Source organism: Podarcis erhardii, assembly GCF_964252035.2.
Source record: "Podarcis erhardii genome assembly, chromosome: 12".
NCBI classification, from domain to species: Eukaryota; Metazoa; Chordata; class Lepidosauria; order Squamata; family Lacertidae; genus Podarcis; species Podarcis erhardii.
The window spans coordinates 38,828,078-38,851,257 of NC_138513.1; the positions used below are offsets into that span (position 1 = coordinate 38,828,078).

Below are 23,180 nucleotides of genomic sequence, written 5' to 3' on the forward strand. Positions count from 1 at the left end.
ATGCTGTGTTAATTCCTCATCTAGTTAAAGCTAGATGAGACATAAGATGTTTCGGTCGAGGGCGGGGAGTCTGTTTAGTCTTTTAAAAAGATTGGAAAATCAAACCTTGATTTTAAAGTGATCACAAACTGTATGCATTTTCTCTGTACAATGATATATGCTACCTTTGCATCCTCCATTTAAGAGAGTCCATAAGAGATCAATATGACAGAAATCACAACTGTTCAGAGGAGACAGCCTGGGAAAATTGACCAGTGCATTAAGTATCTAATGCTTATATTGCCAGAAATTCTTTGGTTTGGGCCAAACTGTAAAGCATAGGAGAAGTTTTGCATGGCTTCATCAAGGTTATGGCATGTTCCTGGTTAAACACTATACCAGTAAACCAGAAGAAAGTTGCATGATAATGTTTATGAATCAGTCACAATTTACGTTAACTGTATTAAAGCACTTAACTTGAACAGCAAGTTCCATCAGTAAAGGAGCTGCATGCTTGAGCATCCTCTCTCTTTATAAAAGTCTACTTATGTGTGTGACAGGGTCACTTCAGACTGTAGTTCTCTTACCTGGAAAAGTTATAAAATTTGAAGTAAGCCTCAGTATCAGCCTGTGGGGTTTCTGAATAAAATGTAACATATTTTTGTATTATTACAGCAGAATTGTAAGGATTAGGTTGGCTGGTTTAAATTCATATAGTTTTATTCATTTCTCTTGATTACATGCTCTTTGTACTGAGGATTCCATTGTTTTAGTCTGTGTAGAGATGATTAACTGTGATTTTAATATTGGGTTCATCTAATAGCTTTATAATGCTATTGATATTTTAGTTTAAGCCACCTAAAATCTGCAAGATATAACTGAACAACAAACAGAATAAATCCCTTTATTTTGAAGCTGCATTTCTTGATCCATGTGACAGGTATTAGCCTTCAGCTCCTGCAGAAGCTGGGCATCTGTGTTCCAAAAGCAGCTGTTTCCCAGTAAGAGAAAATGAATAGCTAAAGTACCTACCTGTCAAGGCTGAGAAGCTGTTGGATTCAGGGCTGTGCTTTTATAACCATGTTCTTTCTTTCTTTCTTTCTTTCTTTACTGATGGCACAATGCGCAGCGATGTACTCTGCAGCCACGATGGGTATTTTCTCAAAAGACCTGATATTTAAATTGAATTTCCATGAGCTGTTGATTCAGTAAATAACTGCGTGGTGTAACACCCAGGATGTTAACATGGTTGGTACTACTTAGATTAAGACAAAAGAATGCTTCATTAAATGACAGTTTCTTAACTGAAGAAATGTATGATAAGTCTGCCATTAACAGCAGCAGAGACCACTAATTCAAAATTCAGATGTGCTACCTCTTCTGTTTCTTAATTTGGTCTCTGAATTTTTCTTCCCCGCCTCATTGTTTTTTGCTTTTGTTCCAAGATACATCTTTATGTGCATTTTTTGAACTGAGAACTGTGTCACAAAATTGGGAAAGGTGTGTTCTGATCTGAGTATGAGTCTGGGAAGTGTGAATCAGTTTGGGTCACTTGAAAATGTGAACCATACCAAATTCTGGAGCATCCCCTAGGAAGGATATTGGCTTCTGCCACCAGCCAGAGGAACAGAGGCTGCTTTAATTTTGGATTTTAATTTGTTGTAAATCATCATGGGCCTCATTTAATCAAAACGTGAGATATAAATCTCACATAAATGCGCACACAATTAATAAGATAATGTAAACACTTCTGGGATGGGAAGAGGTACATGATAATTGATCTCGGTAGTGCTGATTGTGGGCCATGCAGATCAGTATGAAACTTAAAGGGTGCTTGCACATTTTGCTTCAAACTTTTTTTGTAGGAGGACTAGAGACTTACTGTTGTTGTTTTTGAAATAAAAGCTCCATGAAAGCCTTTTGTGGGTGCTGGGTTGGCGACCCCTATTACAGCATATTAAAAACAAGCATGGCTTAAAATGTTAATCAGGTAGCTTTTTTCTAGAGCAGATAGAAACTTCCATTGCTCATTTGCATGGAATATAATATATTCATTGGGCTGTACCTGCCCAGGAAAAGCAATGCATAAGGAATACATAGTGTATTCTCTATCTGTGGGCACCTCTCTACCCTACATATTCACAGAGAGAGAGACTCTTTAGTGCATACACGTAAAGCTTAATATTGACTAGTAGGACTTTAAAATCTGCTGGATTCTCTATCTTTAAAGAGAAGGCAAATACGTGTGACACGTTAAGCCAAGCATCGCCAGCCAACTTGTTCTTTTACAGTATCAAGAGAGAAAATCTGTGTGGGAGGAAGTTGCATTCTAGAAACTATGTCCAGGCAGGAGAGAGAGAAAAATGAAAATCAGGAAACAAAAGAGATGGATATGGAATGGAAATTGTGACTGTTTAGTACATAAGGAGTATATAACAGTGGAATCAGAACAGCAGGGCAAATTGGTCGCTCTTACATAAGGCAGTGAACATTTCACGCAGGGTTCCCTTCTTGGCCCCCTGTGTGCGTTGGTGGGGCATGCAAAGTGTGCCCTGCCCAGTTATACCCCATCTTGCTCTGCTCCGCCCCAGTTCTGCCATCATCCAGGTCCAAAAGGACCTGCGCATCAGCTATTGTGCATCAATTGGATAAGCCTAAAATGTTCACCACGTGTATCTATTCTATCACATTATAATATATAGGCCTAATAGGCTTCTTTTTTTCCACTCATCTCCCGGTGTATTTGAAAGTTTAGCTGCATGGTCTAGAGACATCAACACAGAGGTCTTAAAACTCCCTGCGAGGGTTTTCATTTATCATTGTGATCAGTGCTTGAAAGATACAGAATTAATGGGCAGTTCAGAGTGGTACTCACATTTGTCACATTGCATTCAGGCTTCAACCCAGTATCCGGTATCCTTGTTCCTCCCTAGGTCCATCGCCCCAAGCTGAACTGGGTAGTTAATCAACAAATACATGACTTCTAAGTGCTTGTTCTTAAGTTTAAAATTATAATTATAATGCTGATCTTTAACTTTTCCCTTGAAAATGTGCATCTGTCAAACAAGGAGATTTAAATAAAAGGGGATTTAAAACAAAGCTGTATGACTAATTTGTGAGTTTTGCTAAAGAAATAAAATGTATATTTGAACTGAACTAATCTCCCTTTCACATTGTTATCACTTGGGCCTAAAAACCAGTTTCCTGGGTGTTTATTGATGGCTCTCTAATCTCATTGCCTAACCCTCACATTAATCCACACCCCTGTCATTTGCATTTAGCCCTCCATAGCATCCTGTCTTGTTCCCAAGCACCCTCCTATACAAGGCATATCTACACCTATCTGCATATTATAGCCACATTTTTTTTTGTGAATGAACACTATATATTCATTCAGATTGGCCTTTGTTGGGTCTTACTAATTTCCCCCAAATAGGCACAGCAATACTGATACTAATTGTGTCCATTGCAAGAACAGTACAATCATCTCCAGTAAATCCCCAGAATGCTACTTCTATGAACACATGTGTAAAATACAGATCTCTTCAGGTTATCCATAGATTGTCCTTGAGTGAAGTCTACTCATCACCCTGGGTTTCATAGAACCCTTCCAGTATGGTTCAAAATTAGAAAGAATATTTTTTTTAATAATGGAATGCCACTGGCTTCTGCTTCTCATAAAGTGTCCTGACTAATCCTAGAGAATCCTAATCCTAGCATGGCTGAGAAGCAAGGAGATCCAGCTAAGATGAAGGAGAGGTCTTGCTCCTCCAGGCACCAGTTGCGTAGCAGCAGCCTTGAAAAGAGAGGCATGGAACAAAAGACTTGACTGTGAAACCATCTTCCCAGCAAAAAGTCTGCATTGGTGGAGCAGCCTCCTAGGCAGAGGACTGAACAAAGTAGAGACTGAGAGGGCCCAGTTACAAGAAAGAGACTTTCTGGCAAGTGTTAGCCCTAACATAAAGGGTGATACAGGGCTGAATGGGAGGAAAATTAAATGTTAATTAACTCAAGGGTAGATTTGCTTTATCTGAGATACTGGTGTAGAATAAACTGAACGGATGATGCTAATTTTTAATGTATTGGTGTATTATACTGAAGATATGAATTTTAATTATGATGGATTTTATGGATACCGTAAATTCACATTATATTCTATTAAAGAGATAAGGCTGTCTATATGGAGAAGATGAGAGATTTTTTTTGCAAAGGCCTTTGGTTATGTGCAATAAAGTTCATTCACAAGATTAATATATGCTTATGGAAAATCTGAATGTTTAAAAAACGAAGAAGCAGGTTTATATTAGCTGTGGATGGTTTCATTCCTTACTGCACCACCCAGAATAATTATGGAGATTTATTCTTTTCACATAAGAAGGGAGAGAACTGCTGAACAATCTGAGGCTCTTGAGACTGAAACGGAGGCAAAGCATGACTGCAGAATCCAGCTGCTCAGCTATCTATTGCTAAGCAAGACTGCTTTGCGACTGCCAGCTCACCTTGACATGCTGTCATTTCTTTCCGTTTTTCTCCGGTAGCTTTGTGCAGAAAGGCAGCATCCTGGCTCAGCAAAGAGTTCGGAACTCACTTAAAAAGGAAGCAAAATGAGCTTTTAGTTCTCTGGAAGCATCCTTTGCAGGCATGAGAGAACAGGAAGTTAGTTATGACAAAGCATGGCTGGTTTTCTTTCAGCAATGGCCATCATGCTCAGGGAAGGACCCATTGTGGGGGCGAAGAAAACCTTGAGGTGTCTAGAAATGGCTGAAATAAGGCCCTTAGCTGTTCACTGTGAGGTAACTGTTTGAAACTGGCTGGCCTGAAGGCGTTTTGCTGCCTGAGGTGGGGCAGCACATAGTAATAATAATAAAATAATAATTTATTATTTATACCCCTCCCATCTGGCTGAGTTTCCCCAGCCACTCTGGGCGGCTTCCAATCAAGTGTTAAAAACAATACAGCATTAAATATTAAAAACTTCCCTAAACAGGGCTGCCTTCAGATGTTTTTTAAAGAGAAGATAGCTGCTTATTTCCTTCACATTCCACAGGGCGGGCGCCACTACCAAGAAGGCCCTCTGCCTGGTTCCCTGTAACCTCACTTCTCGCAATGAGGGAACCGCCAGAAGGCCCTCGGTGCTGGACCTCAGTGTCCGGGCTGAACGATGGGGGTGGAGACACTCCTTCAGGTATCCTGGCCTGAGGCCTTCTAGGGCTTTAAAGGTCAGCACCAACACTTTGAATTGTGCTCGGAAACGTACTGAGAGCCAATGCAAATCTCTCAGGACCAGTGTTATGTGGTCCTGGCGGCCAGTCACCAGTCTAGCTGCCGCATTCTGGATTAATTGCAGTTTCCGGGTCACCTTCAAAGGTAGCCCCACCCAGAGCGCATTGCAGTAGTCCAAGCGGGAGATAACTAGAGCATGCACCACTCTGGCAAGACAGTCTGCAGGCAGGTAGGGTCTCAGCCTGCGTACCAGGTGGAGCTGGTAGACAGCCACCCTGGACACAGAATTAACCTGCACCTCCATGGACAGCTGTGAGTCCAAAATCACTCCCAGGCTGCGCACCTGGTCCTTCAGGGGCACAGTTACCCCATTCAGGACCAGGGAGTCTCCCACACCTGCTTGCCCCCTGTCCCCCCAAAACAGTACTGTCTTGCCAGGATTCAACCTTAATCTGTTAGCCACCATCCATCCTCCAACCGCCTCCAGACACTCATAGCATCCATTCACAATAGTGCCAAGAGGCCGGTCAACTTATTTTGGCACCTGAGGCAGAAAATCCCACAAGTGCCTCTCGCCTTCCCTGTCTGTAAAAACATCTGCCTTTTATGGATTGTTTTGTATGTTGAACACTACCCAGAGAATGGTAGTTATTGGGCAGCTAATAAAATGCAGTAAATAAACAAAATAATTGCTACCCTTTCTACGTGTAGGATCCTACATTAGTGTGGCACTCTGCTAAGAAAAAGCCTGTGCATGAGCAGCTGTTTGCACATAGGCTTTTTCTTTGCTACTACGACATCTAGAACAAATGCAGCCTGCCTCCCAGTACTTATAGTTCCTCTTTCATAAAAGTAACGTAGTGGAGGCTATATTTCTTTTGACATTGAATCTGTATCTTTAGGAGGATGAAACTGAAATTATTGGGGAGGGGGGTTAGTAGATATGGAGGGGACTATATTAGCATTGCACTTGATTATGTGCTGCTTGCTGGTAGTAATAACTTAAAATGAAATAATCTGCTGGGTTGACGTTCTGGACTAATCAGACAGTATCTAATCACTTCAGTTTTTCAACACAATGACTCAGAGGGGGGAAATGGATTTTGCGATGAAAATATAAAACTATGTACTCTTACGTTTTGCGCAATGGGCTGGTTTATATTCATATCAATTTCACAGCTGAAAAGACATTGTAAACGAGAGGGGCAATTTAAAATATATTTATGAGCTGTGCATGCAAATACAGATAGTCCCTGTATAATCTTTATTTACCAGATTCTGCTGGAGGGCATTCTTGATAGGGATGATGCCTCTTTCTGCAAGGATCAGGCCATGCCCTCTGAAGTCTTTAGCCTTCTTTCCAGCGGGAGAAGTCTTCCCTCTTTCCAGACCGACCCTGCCTGCTGTCGGTGACAGCTGGGTCTTTCTTCTCTGAAAAAAACAAACAAAACAAAACTCATCTGTAGCATTTCCAGTGTTTGTTCTGTGTCACTTTGTGAGATTGGTGACCTTTTTCCTTTCCAGTTTGGCCACACTGGGCCTCAGGGGCGCCACAGCTATAATGTAGAATGGAAGGCAAGGGATGGTGGGAGGCCTGCCAAATTTTGGCATCACACAGGATGCCGATGAAATTTGAGACCCCACAATGACTTGCCCTAAGGCGGAGCCATGTACTATATCCATGGTCTGACGGGCCCAGATAACCTGATCCCGCTGTCTCGCCCATCTCTCATGTGGTCTGTGAAGGGATGAGTCCTCTATTTTCTGTGGTTTATACTGGGGTTTATACTAGAGGAAATCCCACAAGTTCATGTGCTGGACTAAGGTGTTTATTCCCATTGGATAAGGTCTTTTGGCAGAACGGTCTTCTGCCAAAAGATCACACACGGGAAAGTACAAAGTTAGCAGGGCCAGAAATCCCCATGGAGGCAAGTCTGTGGCGGACCGGAGTCTGCAAGATATCTGCAAAATTTACCCATGCTTGCAGATATTTACATAAATGCAATGTTCAAACTATAGTGAGAACAGAGGGGGCACGACTCATATATCTTTTGTGGTCAGTCACATTACCTGCAGTTATTAGAAGGCTCCAAGGCACCCATGATTCTAAAATTGAGGTGAGTTGGGGATTCGCCTTGTGGATTTCATTAAGGCCCACCTTCCCCCCTCACCATTTCAGCACTGCATAAATATACTTGCTTCCTTTCACAAGCTTTTAGGAATTGTGGCAGGTTCTTTGCCAGATCATTGTTTTCTCATTTCATCTCATTTCTTTTCAACTTTTAAAGAAGTTTCATCTCTTCCCTTTGTCAGTCACTGAGCTTTAGTACCTTAAACTCTCATCCCACTTTTCTCTTCTGTTATTGCTTTATACTCTACTGGTTACAACATTCAAAATTCATTTCCTTAATAAATACATTGCAATATGTTGCATCTGACAAGCCTCTGAGTTTATTATAAGACCAAAATAGCCAAGCACATTACAATAATTGCATATATCATTTCCATATTTCCAATGCTAATTTTGTATGAATGTTTCACTGTGGATTTCAGTCAAAAAAGTTTCAGCTCAGCTGGGGCATTTTGCTAGGTATTTAAAAGGTTATGTGTACAGGCCCACAGAAAACTAATTTAAATAATTTTGCATATTGTTAATTAGATAATTATATGCAAATTTTGCCCAGCAGGGGAAAACCCTAGTTCTTGCTGTCAGGGATTTTCTGGGTTCACTACACTGTATGTAGATGGGACTCTCTGCTCTACCTACAATTCGTTGCTAAAAGCTTTTGCTTATCTACATGTTAAAGCCAAAATAAGTGTTCTCCAGCATTTCAGCATTACTTCTGCCCCCCCCATCACACCCACATTCTCCTTCTCCATCCCATCCAGTTCATGTCATATGCACCTAAACCCCTTTTCAATTACAGTATAGTGCTGTCCACACTTGATATCCAGCAACCACAAATCAGCATAAACCACACTTTAACTGATTCCACCCAAATCGTCCCCAAACAGATTCTTTGCTTAATGCACACCTCACCTCCACACAGACCCAAATCAACCTTCAATAAGGTTATTTCGAATTATCTATCCAGTCAAAATTATATAACCTGAACCCTGCTGTTTGAAAGTCCAGGTTTACTATTAATGTCACACAGAGGTCAAAAGTGAGTTTATAGAAATATAAACAGTTATACAATCACCTGGAAGGAAGCCGCAGCAGGAACGCAGTAGGTCTGTGTAGGGCAAGCATGCGATTGTGCTGTTATCAACTTTTATTCCTGTAGATCAGCCAGTAGAATCATAGAGTTGGAAGAGACCACAAGGGCCATCAAGTCCAACCCCCTGCCAAGCAGGAAACACCATCAGAGCACTCCTGACATATGGTTGCCAAGCCTCTGCTTAAAGACCTCCAAAGAAGGAGACTCCACCACACTCCTTGGCAGCAAATTCCACTGTCAAACAGCTCTTACTGTCAGGAAGTTCTTCCTAATGTTTAGGTGGAATCTTTTTTCTTTTTCTTTTTTTATAAATATTTATTAAAATTTTTGAATACAAATGCATAAATAATAAACAACATTACTTATATCATATCATAATTTCATCACTTCTTTGGACTCCCTCACGTCTCCCGTTCCCACTTGCATCGTTAAAAAGTTTTTTCAAGCAAATTATCATCTTGTTTACAATCTTATATCCGCTCATTTAAGTATAATCTAGCAATTCTCCAAAAGGTTTATATTTTCCTTAGTCTCACTTATCATCGAATTCAAATCTAATTTAGTGGTGGACAATTATTTATGATCTAGCATCCTTCTTAACATTCAACCAAATTACAATATTTTTGTAAATAAATCTTAAATTTCTTCCAATCTTCTTCAACCCTCTCTTCTCCCAGGTCTCGGATTCTGCCAGTCATCTCGGCCAGTTGCATATAGTCCATCAGCTGCATCTGCCATTCTTCCAGTGTGGGTAGATATTGCGTTTTCCAGTTCTTAGCGATGAGTATCCTTGCTGCCGTTGTTGCATACATAAAAAATGTTCGGTCCTTCTTTAGCACCTTCTGACCGACAATACCCAGAAGGAAGGCCTCTGGTTTCTTAGTGAAGGTATACTTAAATACCTTTTTCAACTCATTATATATCATTTCCCAGAAGGCCTTCACTTTAGGGCAAGTCCACCAGAGGTGAAAGAATGTTCCTTCACTTTCTTTACATTTCCAACATTTATTTTCAGACAAATGGTATATTTTGGCAAGTTTAACTGGGGTCATGTACCATCTATATATCATTTTCATTACATTTTCCTTCAGAGCATTACATGCAGTGAAGTTCAGCCCAGTGGTCCACAACCTTTCCCAGTCCTCAAACATAATGTTATGCCCAATGTCCTGTGCCCACTTTATCATAGCCGATTTAACCATTTCGTCTTGTGTATTCCATTTTAACAGCAAGTTATACATTCTTGATAGTACCTTAGTCTTTGGTTCTAACAATTCTGTTTCCAACTTCGATTTCTCCACCTGGAACCCTAACTTTTTGTCGTTTTTAAAGACTTCTTTAATCTGAGCATAATGTAACCAATCTCGCACTTAATCTGAGCATAATGTAACCAATCTTGTACCACCATAAGCGGTGGTTTTTATCTATGTATTTTTATTTTGTTTTGGTTTATTTTGGGTCAGGGTTTTTTTGTTTGGGTTTATTTTGGGTCAGGGTTGGGTGGTTGTGGAGTGGGGTGGGGATTGGTTTTGTTTTCATGTAATTGTTTTTTATTTGTTTGTTTTTATATTCTGTAAATGGAGGCGAATATTAGGCTTGGGATTCCTACTGTGCAGGGGCGAGGGAGGTATGGCGGTGGGGGCAGATGTCATAGGCGAAGGGGATCGAGATACGGATATGCTCGTACCCCTTCCAATCTGCGCCCCATCCCGAGAGACGAGGGTAGGGTGAGCAAGGATTACTCACCTCCGTCACTGGTGTTGTGCAATGCCAGGTCTATAGGCAACAAAACCGCCACCCTGCGAGATTTCTTCACCTCGCAGGGGGTTGACCTGGCATGTGTGACTGAGACCTGGGTGCGTGAAGGGGATACTGTTCCCTTACGAGAGATGGCGCCCCCGGGTTTCTCCGTCCTTCACCAGTCGCGGACTGTGGGCCGGGGGGGAGGGGTGGCGTTATTAATCCGGGAAGATTGTTCTTTCAGGGCTCTACCATCGCCATCGATCCCCGGCATTGAATGTGTTGGCCTAGTGTGGGGCTCCGAGGTGAGCTTGGCTGTCTGGCTGGTGTACCGGCCACCTAGCACACCAGCAGCCACCCTGTCAGGCCTGCTGGAGGCGGTGGCTGGCTGGGCCTTGGAGTTCCCTAACCTATTGGTATTGGGGGACTTCAACATCCATGCTGATGCCACTCCCTCCTCACAGGCTCTGGACCTGGTGTCTTCCATGGCGACACTAGGGCTCTCCCAGTTTGTTTCGGGCCCCACACATCAAGCAGGCCACACGCTGGATTTGATCTTTGGCATCGGTATAGATGTGATCATGTTTCCTTCAATGAAGGTGCCATGGTCTGATCACTATGCTCTGAAAGCCAGGATTGACGTTCCACCCCCACCCTGCTTGGGTGGCGAGCCAATTTGGGCTCGCCCGCAGAGGCTGATGGACCCTGATAGATTCCGTCAAGCCTTGCGGGACCTTTCTCCCCCTGGCGACTCATTGACTGAGCTTGTTGAGGCCTGGAATACCCAGCTCCTGGCAGCCATCGATGAGATCGCACCTAAGCGCCCTCTGCGACCCCGCAGAAACCGGGCTCCCTGGTTTACCGAGGAGCTCCGGAAAATGAAGCGGGACCTCAGACGGCTAGAGCGAGTATGGCGGGGTGCCCGTGACGGAGCTTCAAGAACATCTTATAGGGTTTTTATGAAAACCTATGAGATGGCAGTGAAGGCCGCTAAGAAGTCCTACTTCTCGGCCTCCATTGCATCCGCTAGCTCTCGCCCGGCGCAATTATTTAGTATAATTCGGTCTTTAACGTCCCTTGAAGGACAGCCAAATTTAAATAACAATTCGACACACAGCTGTGAGGCATTCGCGAGCTTTTTTGCGGAGAAGGTCTTGTTGCTCCGCCATGACCTCCCTGCCAATTTGGATACAATAAAGGAACTGGAGGCCCCTCGACTGTCCTCGGGTTCAGTATTAGACCACTTTGACTGGATATCCCCAGCTGATGTGGACAGACTCCTCCGAGCTGGAAAGCCCACCACCTGTCCTCTCGACCCGTGCCCGTCCTGGCTGATTAGAGCGTGTCCAGACGAGGTGCGGGGCCCCCTGGGGGATATCATCAATCTGTCTCTTGGCGCTGGGACATTCCCAGGGGAACTGAAGGAGGCAGTGGTGCGCCCGCTCTTAAAGAAAACATCATTAGATCCTTTAGATCTATCCAATTACCGCCCGGTTTCGAATCTTCCATTCCTGGGTAAGGTGATTGAGAGAGCGGTTGCTGAACAGCTTGGTAGGTTTCTGGATGAAACATCAGCTCTGGATCCATTCCAGTCCGGCTTCCGCGCTGGTCATGGGACCGAGACGGCTCTGGTCGCCCTAACAGATGATCTCCGCAGGCAGCTGGATCGAGGCGGGTCGGGGCTGCTGATTCTTCTAGACCTGTCAGCAGCCTTCGACATGGTCGATCACGAACTCCTAGACCACCGCCTTGCCGACGTGGGGATCCAGGGCACAGTCCTTCAATGGCTGCGCTCGTTTCTCTCTGGTCGGGGACAGAGGGTGGCGCTTGGGGGGGAATTGTCATCCCGCCACTCCTTGGTGTGTGGTGTGCCCCAGGGTGCAATACTCTCCCCGATGCTTTTTAACATCTTTATGCGCCCCCTCGCCCAGCTTGTCCGGAGTTTTGGGCTGGGCTGCCATCAGTATGCTGATGACACCCAACTCTATCTGTTGATGGACGGCCACCCGGACTCGGCCCCAGACACACTGATCAGATGCTTGGAGGCTGTGGCTGGATGGTTTCGTGGGAGCCGGTTGAAGTTAAATCCTTCGAAGACAGAGGTCCTCTGGCTGGGACGGGACGACTTGGGACTGAGGGGGCAACTCCCATCTCTTGCGGGGGTGCAATTAGTGCCAGCACCATCCGTTAAGAGTTTGGGTGTAATCTTCGATACCTCCCTCTCTATGGAGGCGCAGATTGCAGCTATAACAAAGGCGGCATTTTTTTCATCTCCGCCAAGCTAAGCAGTTGGCTCCTTACCTCTCTCGCCCTGACCTAGCCACTGTGATCCACGCGACGGTCACCTCCAGACTGGATTATTGTAACTCGCTCTACGTGGGGCTGCCCTTGAGACTGACCCAGAAACTCCAACGGGTGCAGAATGCCGCAGCGAGACTCCTTACGGGGTCTTCGCTTAGAGATCACATTCATCCGGTGCTATACAAGCTGCACTGGCTCCCGGTGGAGTACAGGATCAGGTTTAAGGTGCTGGTTTTAACCTTCAAAGCCCTATACGGCCTAGGGCCCTCGTACCTACGGGACCGCCTCTCCTGGTATGCCCCACAGAGGAACTTACGGTCTTCAAATAAAAACACCTTGAAGGTCCCAAGCCACAGAGAGGTTAGGCTGGCCTCAACCAGAGCCAGGGCTTTTTCGGCTGCGGCTCCAACCTGGTGGAACGCTCTGTCACAAGAGACAAGGGCCCTGCAGGACTTGACATCTTTCCGCAGGGCCTGCAAGACAGAGCTGTTCCACCTGGCCTTTTGTTAGGGCGCAGCCTGACTCCCTCCTTTGGCAATCTTTTCAAGACTTTAGCTTATGGTTGCCATTAATTTTGTTTTTAACTCATTTTTATAATGTTTTATAATGTTGTATTGTTTTAGTGTTGTTAGCCGCCCTGAGCCCGGCTTCGGCTGGGGAGGGCGGGATATAAATAAAATTTATTATTATTATTATTATTATTTATCCTTCATTTTCTCCAAACTCTGCAATTTCCAATTGTCTCCATCTTTTTCTAATATTTCCCAATATTTTGGCCATTTGGCCTCCATATTGGGTCTTTTTCGGGCCTTAGCTTCCAGAGGTGAAAGCCACCTTGGAGTTTTGTTTTCCAATAAGTCTTTGTATTTTGTCCAGACATTAAATACTGCTTTCCTGACAATATGGTTCTTAAAGGCCTTATTGATCTTAACCTTGTCATACCCTAAGTATGCATGCCAACCAAAAGCATTGTTAAAGCCTTCCAGGTCCAGTACATCAGTGTCCTCCAGAAGTAGCCAGTCTTTTAGCCAGCAGAAAGCTGCGGCTTCATAGTACAGCTTTAGGTCTGGCAGGGCAAAGCCCCCTCTTTCTTTCGCATCAGTTAATATCTTAAACTTAATTCTGGGCTTTTTGCCCTGCCAGACAAATTTAGAGATATCTCTCTGCCACTTCCGGAAGCACTCTGTCTTGTCCACAATCTGCAATGTTTGAAACAAAAACAACATTTTTGGCAATACATTCATCTTATTAGCAGCAATTCGGCCTAGCAAAGAAAGCTTCAATTTTGTCCAACTATCCAAGTCTCTCTTAATTTCAGACCAACATTTTTCATAGTTATCCTTAAATAGACTCAGATTTTTTGCTGTTATATTTACCCCTAGGTACTTTACTTTTTTAACCACAGTTAGTTCTGTTTCTCTGTGAAACCGTTCTGACTCTGTGTCTGTCAAGTTTTTTCCCAACACCTTAGTTTTCTGTTTATTTAGTTTAAATCCCGCCACCCGACCAAAGTCTTGAATCAATTGTAATACTCTTTTTGTACTAGATTCTGGCTCCTGCAGGGTCAGAACTAGGTCATCTGCAAAGGCTTTAAGTTTGTATTGTTTCGCTCCGACCTGAATCCCTTCCACCAACCGGTCCCCTCTAATCATATTTAAGAGCACTTCCAGAACCGAGATAAATAACACCGAATCTTTTTTCTTGTAGTTTGGATCCATTGCTCCGTGTCCGCTTCTCTGGAGCAGCAGAAAACAACCTTTCTCCCTCCTCTATGTGACATCCTTTTATATATTTGAACATGGCTATCATATCACCCCTTAACCTCCTCTTCTCCAGGCTAAACATGCCCAGCTCCCTTAGCCGTTCCTCATAAGGCATCGTTTGCAGGCCTTTGAATTCAGGTAAAGGCAGTAATTCAGGTAAAGGCAGTTTCTCATAATTCCAAGGATGAGAAACTATGAGATGAAATTGTTTAATATACACTTTACTGCTACTTCTCCTTTTGACCTGCAATACTCTATTGAGAGATGCTTGTTTGGCTAATACGGTTAGTCTATGAAGAATGGAGTGCAAAAGCTTGGGTAACAAAAACATTGTTTTCAGAAGCTCTTATTGTAATTTTTTCTAAAACATTTGCTGATTGTGCTTAACTTCTGACACTGTTGATTGGTGAAACCGATATTCATGTTTATTTAAACAAGAGCAGTCAAGCCCCATGGTCATCTTCATTTATTTTCATGATAGTGCTTTTGAAAAATCATTCCCATGAAAGCAGATGCAGGAAAAACATTCCAGCACAGTTGATCTTTGTGTAAATGATTCAGTTTCTTACTTCCTTTCCCATTGAGATAGCTAGTCATAGGCCCAGAAATGGAAACAATAGGAGCTACCTGCGTTAGAAGAATGGAGAACAAAAATGATTGACTACGCAGAATTGGACAGAATGACAGGAAGGATCTGAAACCAACAAGATCAAAGATTTACAGAAGATTGGGAAAAATTGAATATTTGCAAAAATTAAGTGATAATCAGATTACGTTTGTAAGTTTCAATGAAGCATTGTGATGGGAAATATATTAAAAGGGGATGAAGTTTGACAGTAATAATATAAACAACAAAATAGAAATGTGTTTAAAGTTAAAATATGAAGGATTTACAGACAAGTTGAGGGAAGTCGAAAAAAGAGAAATAAGATGCAACTAAGATGTATGGAGTGTATAATTTTGTTTTGTATTTGAAAATTAATAACATATATATATAGAGAGAGAGAGAGAGAGAGAGAGAGATAGCTAGTCATAAAATGGCACCACCGGTATTCCAAGACCAGCTCTGTCTACCATTCTTGGGAGAAGTTGCAAACATAGGATAGAAGACAGACAAAGGTTTTGAAGATAGTTGGAAGTCTGAAAGAGGTGCTGTTTCCCATGATATACACACCTGGTTCCTTGCCTCCCCTCTTGCCACTGGAGACAAGGGTTGCCCATTTCTAAACTGCTTGTAAATCCAGTTTGCTAGAAGCAACAGTGGAATGAGGGAACACATCATGAGCTACTACCTTAAACTGTCTGAAAAAGCTATCATCTCTCTAGTCCATCGGGATGGGCAAATCTGGAATGATGTCTGATTTCTCTCAGTTTCTCATTTGCCACTCTTTAAAGTTCAGTTTCCCAGTCTTTAAGTGCAGTTTTCCACATTTCCACATCAGTTTGCAATTTTTAAAAAAATTCTCATGAAAACTCGTCAGCATTATAGTGCAAATTTCTCATTGAAATATAGTTTGCCTACGATACATGATTTTGCAAAGCAGTTTCCCCCAGTATAATGCATTTGGTATGTTGCTGTTTTCACCAATGTACGCATTTTTATGCATAATCTCTCCCAATAAATGCAGTTTCGTACACATTATTTGTTTGGAGAACTATGCAAGATTTGGAGCAGTGGGAATTTCAAAGGATGGATGTGTTTCAGTTCATGCATTGTTTCAGGAAGTGTTAATTAGGTGGGGCAGAGCTTTCCAAACAGTGTGTCATGACACTGTGTGTCGGATGCAGTGTGTAGGTGTGTCGTGTGAATGCTCCCTGCGTTCCTCCCAGGGCAGGAAAGAGGTTAGTTTAACTTCTGGTTTGCTAGTAAAACTGAGTTACTGTGTCACGAAATGATGCATGTCTAAAAAGTGTGTCACAACATGAAACTTAAAACCAAACTTAAAACAACATGAAACTTAAAACCAAACTTATTACCAAACTTAAAACCATGGAGAGACCTGGTCTGAACAAAGACATTGGATTCTTATCTCATTATACATGACAAAGCCATTTTTCACCTTCTCACCCCTTGCTTTTTCCTGCAAGACCTATTGCAGTCGTTAAGAGTCGTCAACAGGCTCATCACAGCTATCTGCCAATCACCCATTCCCACCACCCTTCTGAGTAATACCCCTCCCCACCTTCTCACTATATAGAAGGGTCTGGTGACTTCTGTTTCAGTGTATCTGAAGAAGTGTGCATGCACACGAAAGCTCATGCCTAGAACTAACTTAGTTGGTCTTTAAGATGCTACTGGAAGGAATTTTTTTATTTTGTTTTGACAACATGAAAAGTTTGGAAAGCTCTGAGGTAGGGTTTGCCTTTAAATATGAACTGATTGAATCTCCCCCCCACCCCCCCCGATCATAATAATACTTCACCTTGTCTTCTAAATTCCCAGAGTCTTCTTTTGTTGTTCCAAGTGAAGATCAAGATGCTGCTCAGCTGTTTGCCATCTAATCTGCCTGTTTCATTTTCTTGCTCCTGTCCAGGGGCACTGAGTTTTGCCCGACACTGGGAGGGCTCATCATGCGCGTGTGGAGTCACATGTGTGACACACATGTGATGTCACACATGTTGAGAGGAGGCTATGAGGCTCCCCAAGATTGGGGGGGGGCTCAGCCCTGTCTTCACATACTTCGGGGGGGGGGTCCAAGGTGTCCTCAGCCGCATAGGATTAGTGTCCATGGTCCTATCCCTGACTTGCCTTTCCTCTAATTACCTCTCCTTTTGGTGTGCTGCGTTCTGAAGTTTGGATTCTGCCTCCAGCTGCTGTGACGGTGCCATCATTGGGAATTGCTGAGTTTTTCTCCCATTGGTATTGAAGGTCACCAGGTTTGGTTAGATCAATATTTAGAAGAACATCACATTCGTTAGTGATGCCTAACGTATGCCATCTGTAAACAATTCAGAAAGACAACATTCAGTTTAAAAGTCAACATGCAGACAGCATTTCACATACTTTGTGCCAGATTTTTGAGAATTCTAAGGAAAAACCATCTTCCGCAGAAACTGCTGCTTGCCTTCTATCACTGTGCCATTGAGAGCGTGCTCACTTATGGCTTATGTGTGTGGTACGGAAGCTGTACTACCCAGGACAGGATGGGGTTGTGCAGAGTTGTGAAGGCAGCAGAGAGCATTGTTGGCTGCCCACTCTCCACCTTAGAGCAGATTTATGCCACAAGGTGCCATAGGAAGGCACTGGACATAGTAAAAGATCCATCGCATCCTGGTCACTGTCTCTTCGAGCTCCTGCCGTCGGGACGGAGATACAGGACGATGAAGACAAGAACGAGCCATCTCAAGAACAGCTTCTTCTCCAGAGCGATCTCGGCCCTGAATGGGAAACCTGGACTTTGAAAGTCATCTAATCTTCCTTGCTGTATTATACCGTATTGTTTTAATTAGTGTTTTTATAGTTGTTCTGATTTTGTGTAGAGTGCCCTACCTGGGTGGATGGAGCAGCCAAGTAATTTTCGTTGTCCCCGAGAGGGGGCAATGACAATAAAGATATTATTATTATTTTGAAAACTGTCCCACTGCTTCGGTCGGAGGGGTTGCAAAACTCGTAATGAGCATGAACATGACGTGCATTGAATGAATTCCATTCTCTAATTTGAACTCATTCACTGTACAATTCAGCAAATGCTGTCTAGATTCTGTTTATCCAGGTACAACACTCCTATTCATGGCGACTCTTCCAGGAATTCTTAACTGAAAGAAGACAAATGACTTTTCATTAGTGTAATTATTAGCGGGCAGCATTTGCACAGCCCATTCAAAGCATCTCATGTAACATTTCCTTGGTAATATTGCAGAGTAGCATCATTTTTAAGACTAGAGACTCAGTGTATTCAATTTGAAAGGAAGGATTGTTGCTCATTTATACGGATTCCCTTCTGAATAAATGCATTTGGAAGCAGACATAAGGAAACAATCGAGACTCTGTTAACTGCATTATTATATGTTATTATAAGTATACTAACGGTGCATTCCTAACCACAATTTCATTATTTATCAATTTATTTGATTTCTGGGAAATGGTCTTAAGACATCTGAAATCATTTTATGTCTGAAAATTAGGAGTAGTAGCCTTTACCAGTAACTAGAATAGTAGGTATTGAACAAAACAAATAGGCCTGATTTGCATGCTATGGTAAGCCAAACTTAAATGTTGTAAGACACTCGTATTTTGCTGCATCAGACCAACGTTGCTACCCTTCCAGAATTCTGTTATTCAAATAGTCTTCCCATTTCAACCCAATCCAAAAGAACTGTGTGGCGAGTTATGGGTGGGCAAGCAACTTCTTCAAAATCATTCTCATTACAACAATTAGCAGTCAGAATTCTGCCATTTCCTTTGTCTGTTTGAAGAACTGAGCAGATCCCCAAAGTAAGCGTAGGATTTAGAAAGCCTACGCTTATGTACAGGTGGCGCTGTGGTCTAAACCACAGAGCCTAGGGCTTGCCAATCAGAAGATTGGCGGTTCGAATCCCCGCGACGGGGTGAGCTCCCGTTGCTCAGTCCCTGCTCCTGCCAACCTAGCAGTTCGAAAGCACATCAAAGTGCAAGTAGATAAATAGGTACCGCTCCAGCAGGAAGGTAAACGGCATTTCCATGTGCTGCTCTGGTTTTGGTGTTCTGCTGTGCCACATGACCCAGAAGCTGTCTGCGGACAAACGCCAGCTCCCTCGGCCAGTAAAGCAAGATGAGTGCCGCAACCCCAGAGTCGTCTGCGACTGGATTTAACAGTCAGGGATCCCTTTACCTTTACCTTTATGCTTATGTTCAAATTGGTTTTTAAGGGTATGCATGCACAGCTTTTGCTAGGATCCTGTGCATCTTAGAGGGCAACTTTTCAAGTAACTGTTGTGCCATGCATAAAAGAACGTGTTCTCTTTCCTTCCCCCTTAAGCACTTCTGAAAATAAAAATATATATTTAGTCTTCTACTTTATTTCTTATGTGTCTCTCTGACTGTTTTAGGAAAAGCAGCACTCATAACTTGTTTACTTCTGCTTTGGAAAGCTATAGTAGATAAGGAAATTAATAATACTTCCCCAGGGTGACACTGCTTGATCACATTTTCTTAGCTTTACCTAGAGATAAATCTTTGTGTTACTGAAACAAATAATGGGATGGACACAATAGGGATAACTGTGCACGTTGTGGCATAATTTATTCTTTATTGGCAATTAGCTTTCTTATAATTTGTTGATTTTGCCAATTCACAGACACAGCTGAATGTTTGACCCCAAAATAAGTGACAGACTGCTGCATAAATGGCATGGGCATGGCTTCATTAATTCATTAGTAGCCGGAGCAACTCATAAACCCTGATTTTTATGTGCTTTAAAGATATGTCCAGAGATGGTAACAATTACATTTTGAATATTGAAATTGCTGAAGTTTGTAATTATCTGATTTGTTAATATATTTGTCCTGGTCATAATGCTCAGCTATACAGTATTCTGAATCAAAAGTAATTTCTCCCAGAAGTTCTTATTTGGCTTGGAATCTGAAATATGCCCTGTCACTATTCAGCAGACAGTGTGCCCTAAGACAGCTGTTTGGGCACATATTCAGGATTTATTCATGTCAATCTCTTACTGTTGTTAGACCACTCATTGATTGCTATGAGACTACACGAACTATGAAGTCAGCTGTCATGTAATGTTAACCTCATTCATGCTTAAACGCAAGTAAACTTACAATTACTGTGAACTGTGTAACTACATTACTTGGCGAAGCACCCTTTTGTCTGATGAACATCTTCATTGTTTCATTCTTAGGTTTTGTGAAATTATATGCTCCCATCATCCGGCTCTAAAGTCCTTTCTTGTCCAAAGGGGTGTTTCTTTGGGGTTTGAATTTCAAGTTGTGCACTACCACGGTTGGTAGGTGCAAGACAGGTGAAAACATACCATAATTCCCAGAGATGTATGCAGTTATGTGTATGTTACGGCACCATCAGCACATGTCAGGGCTGGTTCAGCTGCAAGTCCGCACAGAAACTCAGTAAAGTTGACCCTTTATTCAAGGAAACAAAATACAAACAGAGAACCTGTAAATGCAAAAAAAAAAAAAAAAGAAAGCAAGAAAAATATTGTTCTTCCCTTTTCTGTCCATTATTAACTTGTAGCAAAACTCTGTCCTCATGTGGTCACCTTATTCCATTGTGCTTCGTTTCTTTAAAATAAATGAACTGAGGCTGCAATCCTGAACACACTGACTAGGGAGTAAGGCCCAGCAGGTCTTACTTCTGAGTAAGCATGTTTACGATTGCAATGTCACTCAGTGCCGCATAAATGCAGGCGAAATTTAGAATGCTGCATTAATGCACTAATTAATGAGCTCCGGGGATGGAGCAAATTAAAACTATTTTTCAACGACTGCTTAACTCACAAAGGGGAAACTGCAGTAGATATAAAAGATGATGCTACCTAGGAAAGGCAGCTGGAAACTTGGCAAGCCCACGTTTAGAGGTTTCATTTTTCATTGCTTTTTCTGCAGAGTTTCAATTCTTGCAGAATGAATCAGCCTATAAAGTGTTGGGCAGAAACCTCAGTATTCATTATGTGCTAGGTACATTTACTATTGTTTCTTCATGAGAACTTTTATCATTAAGTTAATGTTAAGGAGGACTCTTTTAGTTTCCCCCATTGCAGTTCCAATCAGGAGTGCTTCTAGACTTGAATGGGCTGTCCAAGCAAAGGGCCAGTAACTTCAGAATTCTTCTGCAGATTTACCACTGTGAGCCCCCCCCTGACCCCCACATTTACAACCTTCCACAATATGGAAACATGGTGTTGTTCTAGGACAACGTGGGGAATTTAAAGGGTGGGTCTCATTTAACCACCTAGTAGCACTGGAGGAGGGGCGCGGGTGGCGCTGTGGGCTAAACCACAGGGCCTAGGACTTGCCGATCAGAAGGTCGGCAGTTCGAATCCCCACGACGGGGTGAGCTCCCGTTCCCTGCTCCTGCCAACCTAGCAGTTTAAAAGCACATCAAAGTGCAAGTAGATAAATAGGTACCACTCTGGCGGGAAGGTAAACGGCGTTTCCGTGCGCTGCTCTGGTTCTCCAGAAGCAGCTTAGTCATGCTGGCCACATGACCTAGAAGCTGTACACTGGCTCCCTCGGCCAATAAAGTGAGATGAGCGCCACAACCCCAGAGTTGGCCACAACTGGACGTAATGGTCAGGGGTCCCTTTACCTTTACCTAGCACTGGAGGAACAGGGGTGTGGGGGGAGCAGACCACCCCCAGCGGCACGATCCCGGTGGGGTGCCATCACAGCTGCTCCCCCCATTCTGGGCACCATGCCCCTATAGGCAGCATGCCACGCCCCTGGGATGTGTGCCAGCCACACCCCCACCTGCTTTCCACCCCCGCTGGAGCTTGAAGCTCTGCCACTGCCTAGTAGCCACCTGCTGCTAAATCAAAACTAAGCTAGGAAATGCAGGGGGGGAGAGAGAAGGTGGACCCTATAAAGTGAAAGCAAGAGCACTCATGGGCCCTTAGCAGTTGCCTGAGTATGCTGAGTGCATGATTCACCCAAAATGCATTGTTTGCTGTAATAAAATAATGCAACTTTCTCCTACCGCTCATTTTCCCTGAATAAGGGATCCTTGCTGTGATCTTGCTATGTGCAGGTGGATCACCCAGCTAAGCTGAGCTAAGCTGCTGGGTGTGCCACGTCTGATTGCAGACAGAGGTCAGAAACATACCTAAAAGAAAAGAGAGATCTTCAGGCACCACAGGGCACAGAACACGCTTTGCTGTGTAAAGTCTTGCCGCAAGGAAATAATTTCAGGATGGTTGCGTGGCGACCACTCAAAAGTTACGTTTTTAGCGTGGGGTTTTATTTATGTCACAGGACACGTGCAATGTAAAAACTCATATTCCTCCTCAACGGGAGGGCGAGCTGACTGTAACATATCTCACCACGCTGATCACCAGGGTTCATTTTGCTGCTAGGGCTGGCTAGGCATATGTCATCGTCCTCATCACTCCATGTACATCCATCTCGAAGTTGCATGCTTTGTGGAAGAGGATGGCCACCTCATATAGAGTTCCAGGGTATTAGACAGCTGCTAGAACAGGAGTCGGCAAGGTTTTATCTAGCCTGGGCCGGTTCACTCCAGCAGAGATCCCTCTGTGGGCCGGATTGCGAGTGAGCGAGCGTGCAAGCGATTTCCGGCGTCTGCGCAGACGTGAATTCCGGCGCCGCAGAAGCGAGTCGCCGTGCCAGTTTCACGCAATGCGCAGGGCCTTGCCTAGCGGGTGGCACAGTTCAGGGGCAGCTTGTGGGCCGGTTAAATGATGGCCGTGGGCCGCTTGTGGCCCATGGGCCTTAGGTTGCAGACCCCTGTGCTAGAACCTCCATGCAAGTTCATATATTCCTCCTTCTACATTATAAATTTCTCACTAGAGAGTTTGACTCATCTGTATGTGTTTTTTAAAGCGATATTTTAAATAATTTTTTAAGTTCATTTATTGTTTCTATTTTGTTACAGAGATTCCAGAAGATCCAGTCATTGCAGAAGAGTATTATAATGATGCATTCGATTCATGCTCAGAAACAAGTGAGGAGGAGGAGGAGGAGGAGGAGGAGGAGGAGGAGGAGATAGAAGTCGAAGAGATGGTCACATCACACACTGTGTGTCAAACAAACCGGCAGGTATACACTTGCTTTTCAGCTGCCCGTTGAACATAGACCATTAAGAGGGCACTAAGTAAACATGCAGTGGTACCTTGGTTTAAGAACAGCTTAGTTTATGAACAACTTGGATTCAAGAGCACTGCAAACCCAAAAGAAGGTGTTTTGGTTTGTGAACTTTGCCTTGGAAGCAGAATATGTTCCGCTTCCTGTCGAGTGTGTTCCATTTGTAAATTGATTCCCTTGCTGC

The 23,180-nt window shown here is 43.4% G+C and overlaps 1 protein-coding gene and 1 long non-coding RNA gene across 9 annotated transcripts in view; one reads left to right on the forward strand and one right to left on the reverse strand.

The window, feature by feature from the left end:
* NEK11 (NIMA related kinase 11) overlaps positions 1 to 23,180 on the forward strand; it is a 91,745-nt gene that overhangs the window by 51,229 nt on the left and 17,336 nt on the right. For all 5 annotated transcript variants that reach the window (XM_081882106.1, XM_081882103.1, XM_081882107.1 and 2 more), the window contains exon 13: positions 22,788 to 22,951. In XM_081882106.1, coding sequence (XP_081738232.1) covers positions 22,788 to 22,951 — 164 coding nt within the window. The remainder of the gene's footprint in view (positions 1 to 22,787; positions 22,952 to 23,180) is intronic.
* LOC309325773 lies at positions 579 to 21,947 on the reverse strand. Of its 4 annotated transcripts, XR_014149987.1 has the most exons (8): positions 21,873 to 21,947; positions 16,992 to 17,166; positions 6,475 to 6,633; positions 6,339 to 6,381; positions 4,479 to 4,566; positions 2,855 to 3,035; positions 1,012 to 1,149; positions 579 to 618 (listed from the first exon to the last, which is right to left on the reverse strand). It is a non-coding gene; the product is annotated as an uncharacterized lncRNA (long non-coding RNA). The 4 variants fall into 4 exon arrangements; XR_014149985.1 differs by lacking the exon at positions 6,339 to 6,381 and having other exon boundaries at positions 2,855 to 2,932; XR_014149986.1 differs by lacking the exon at positions 6,339 to 6,381.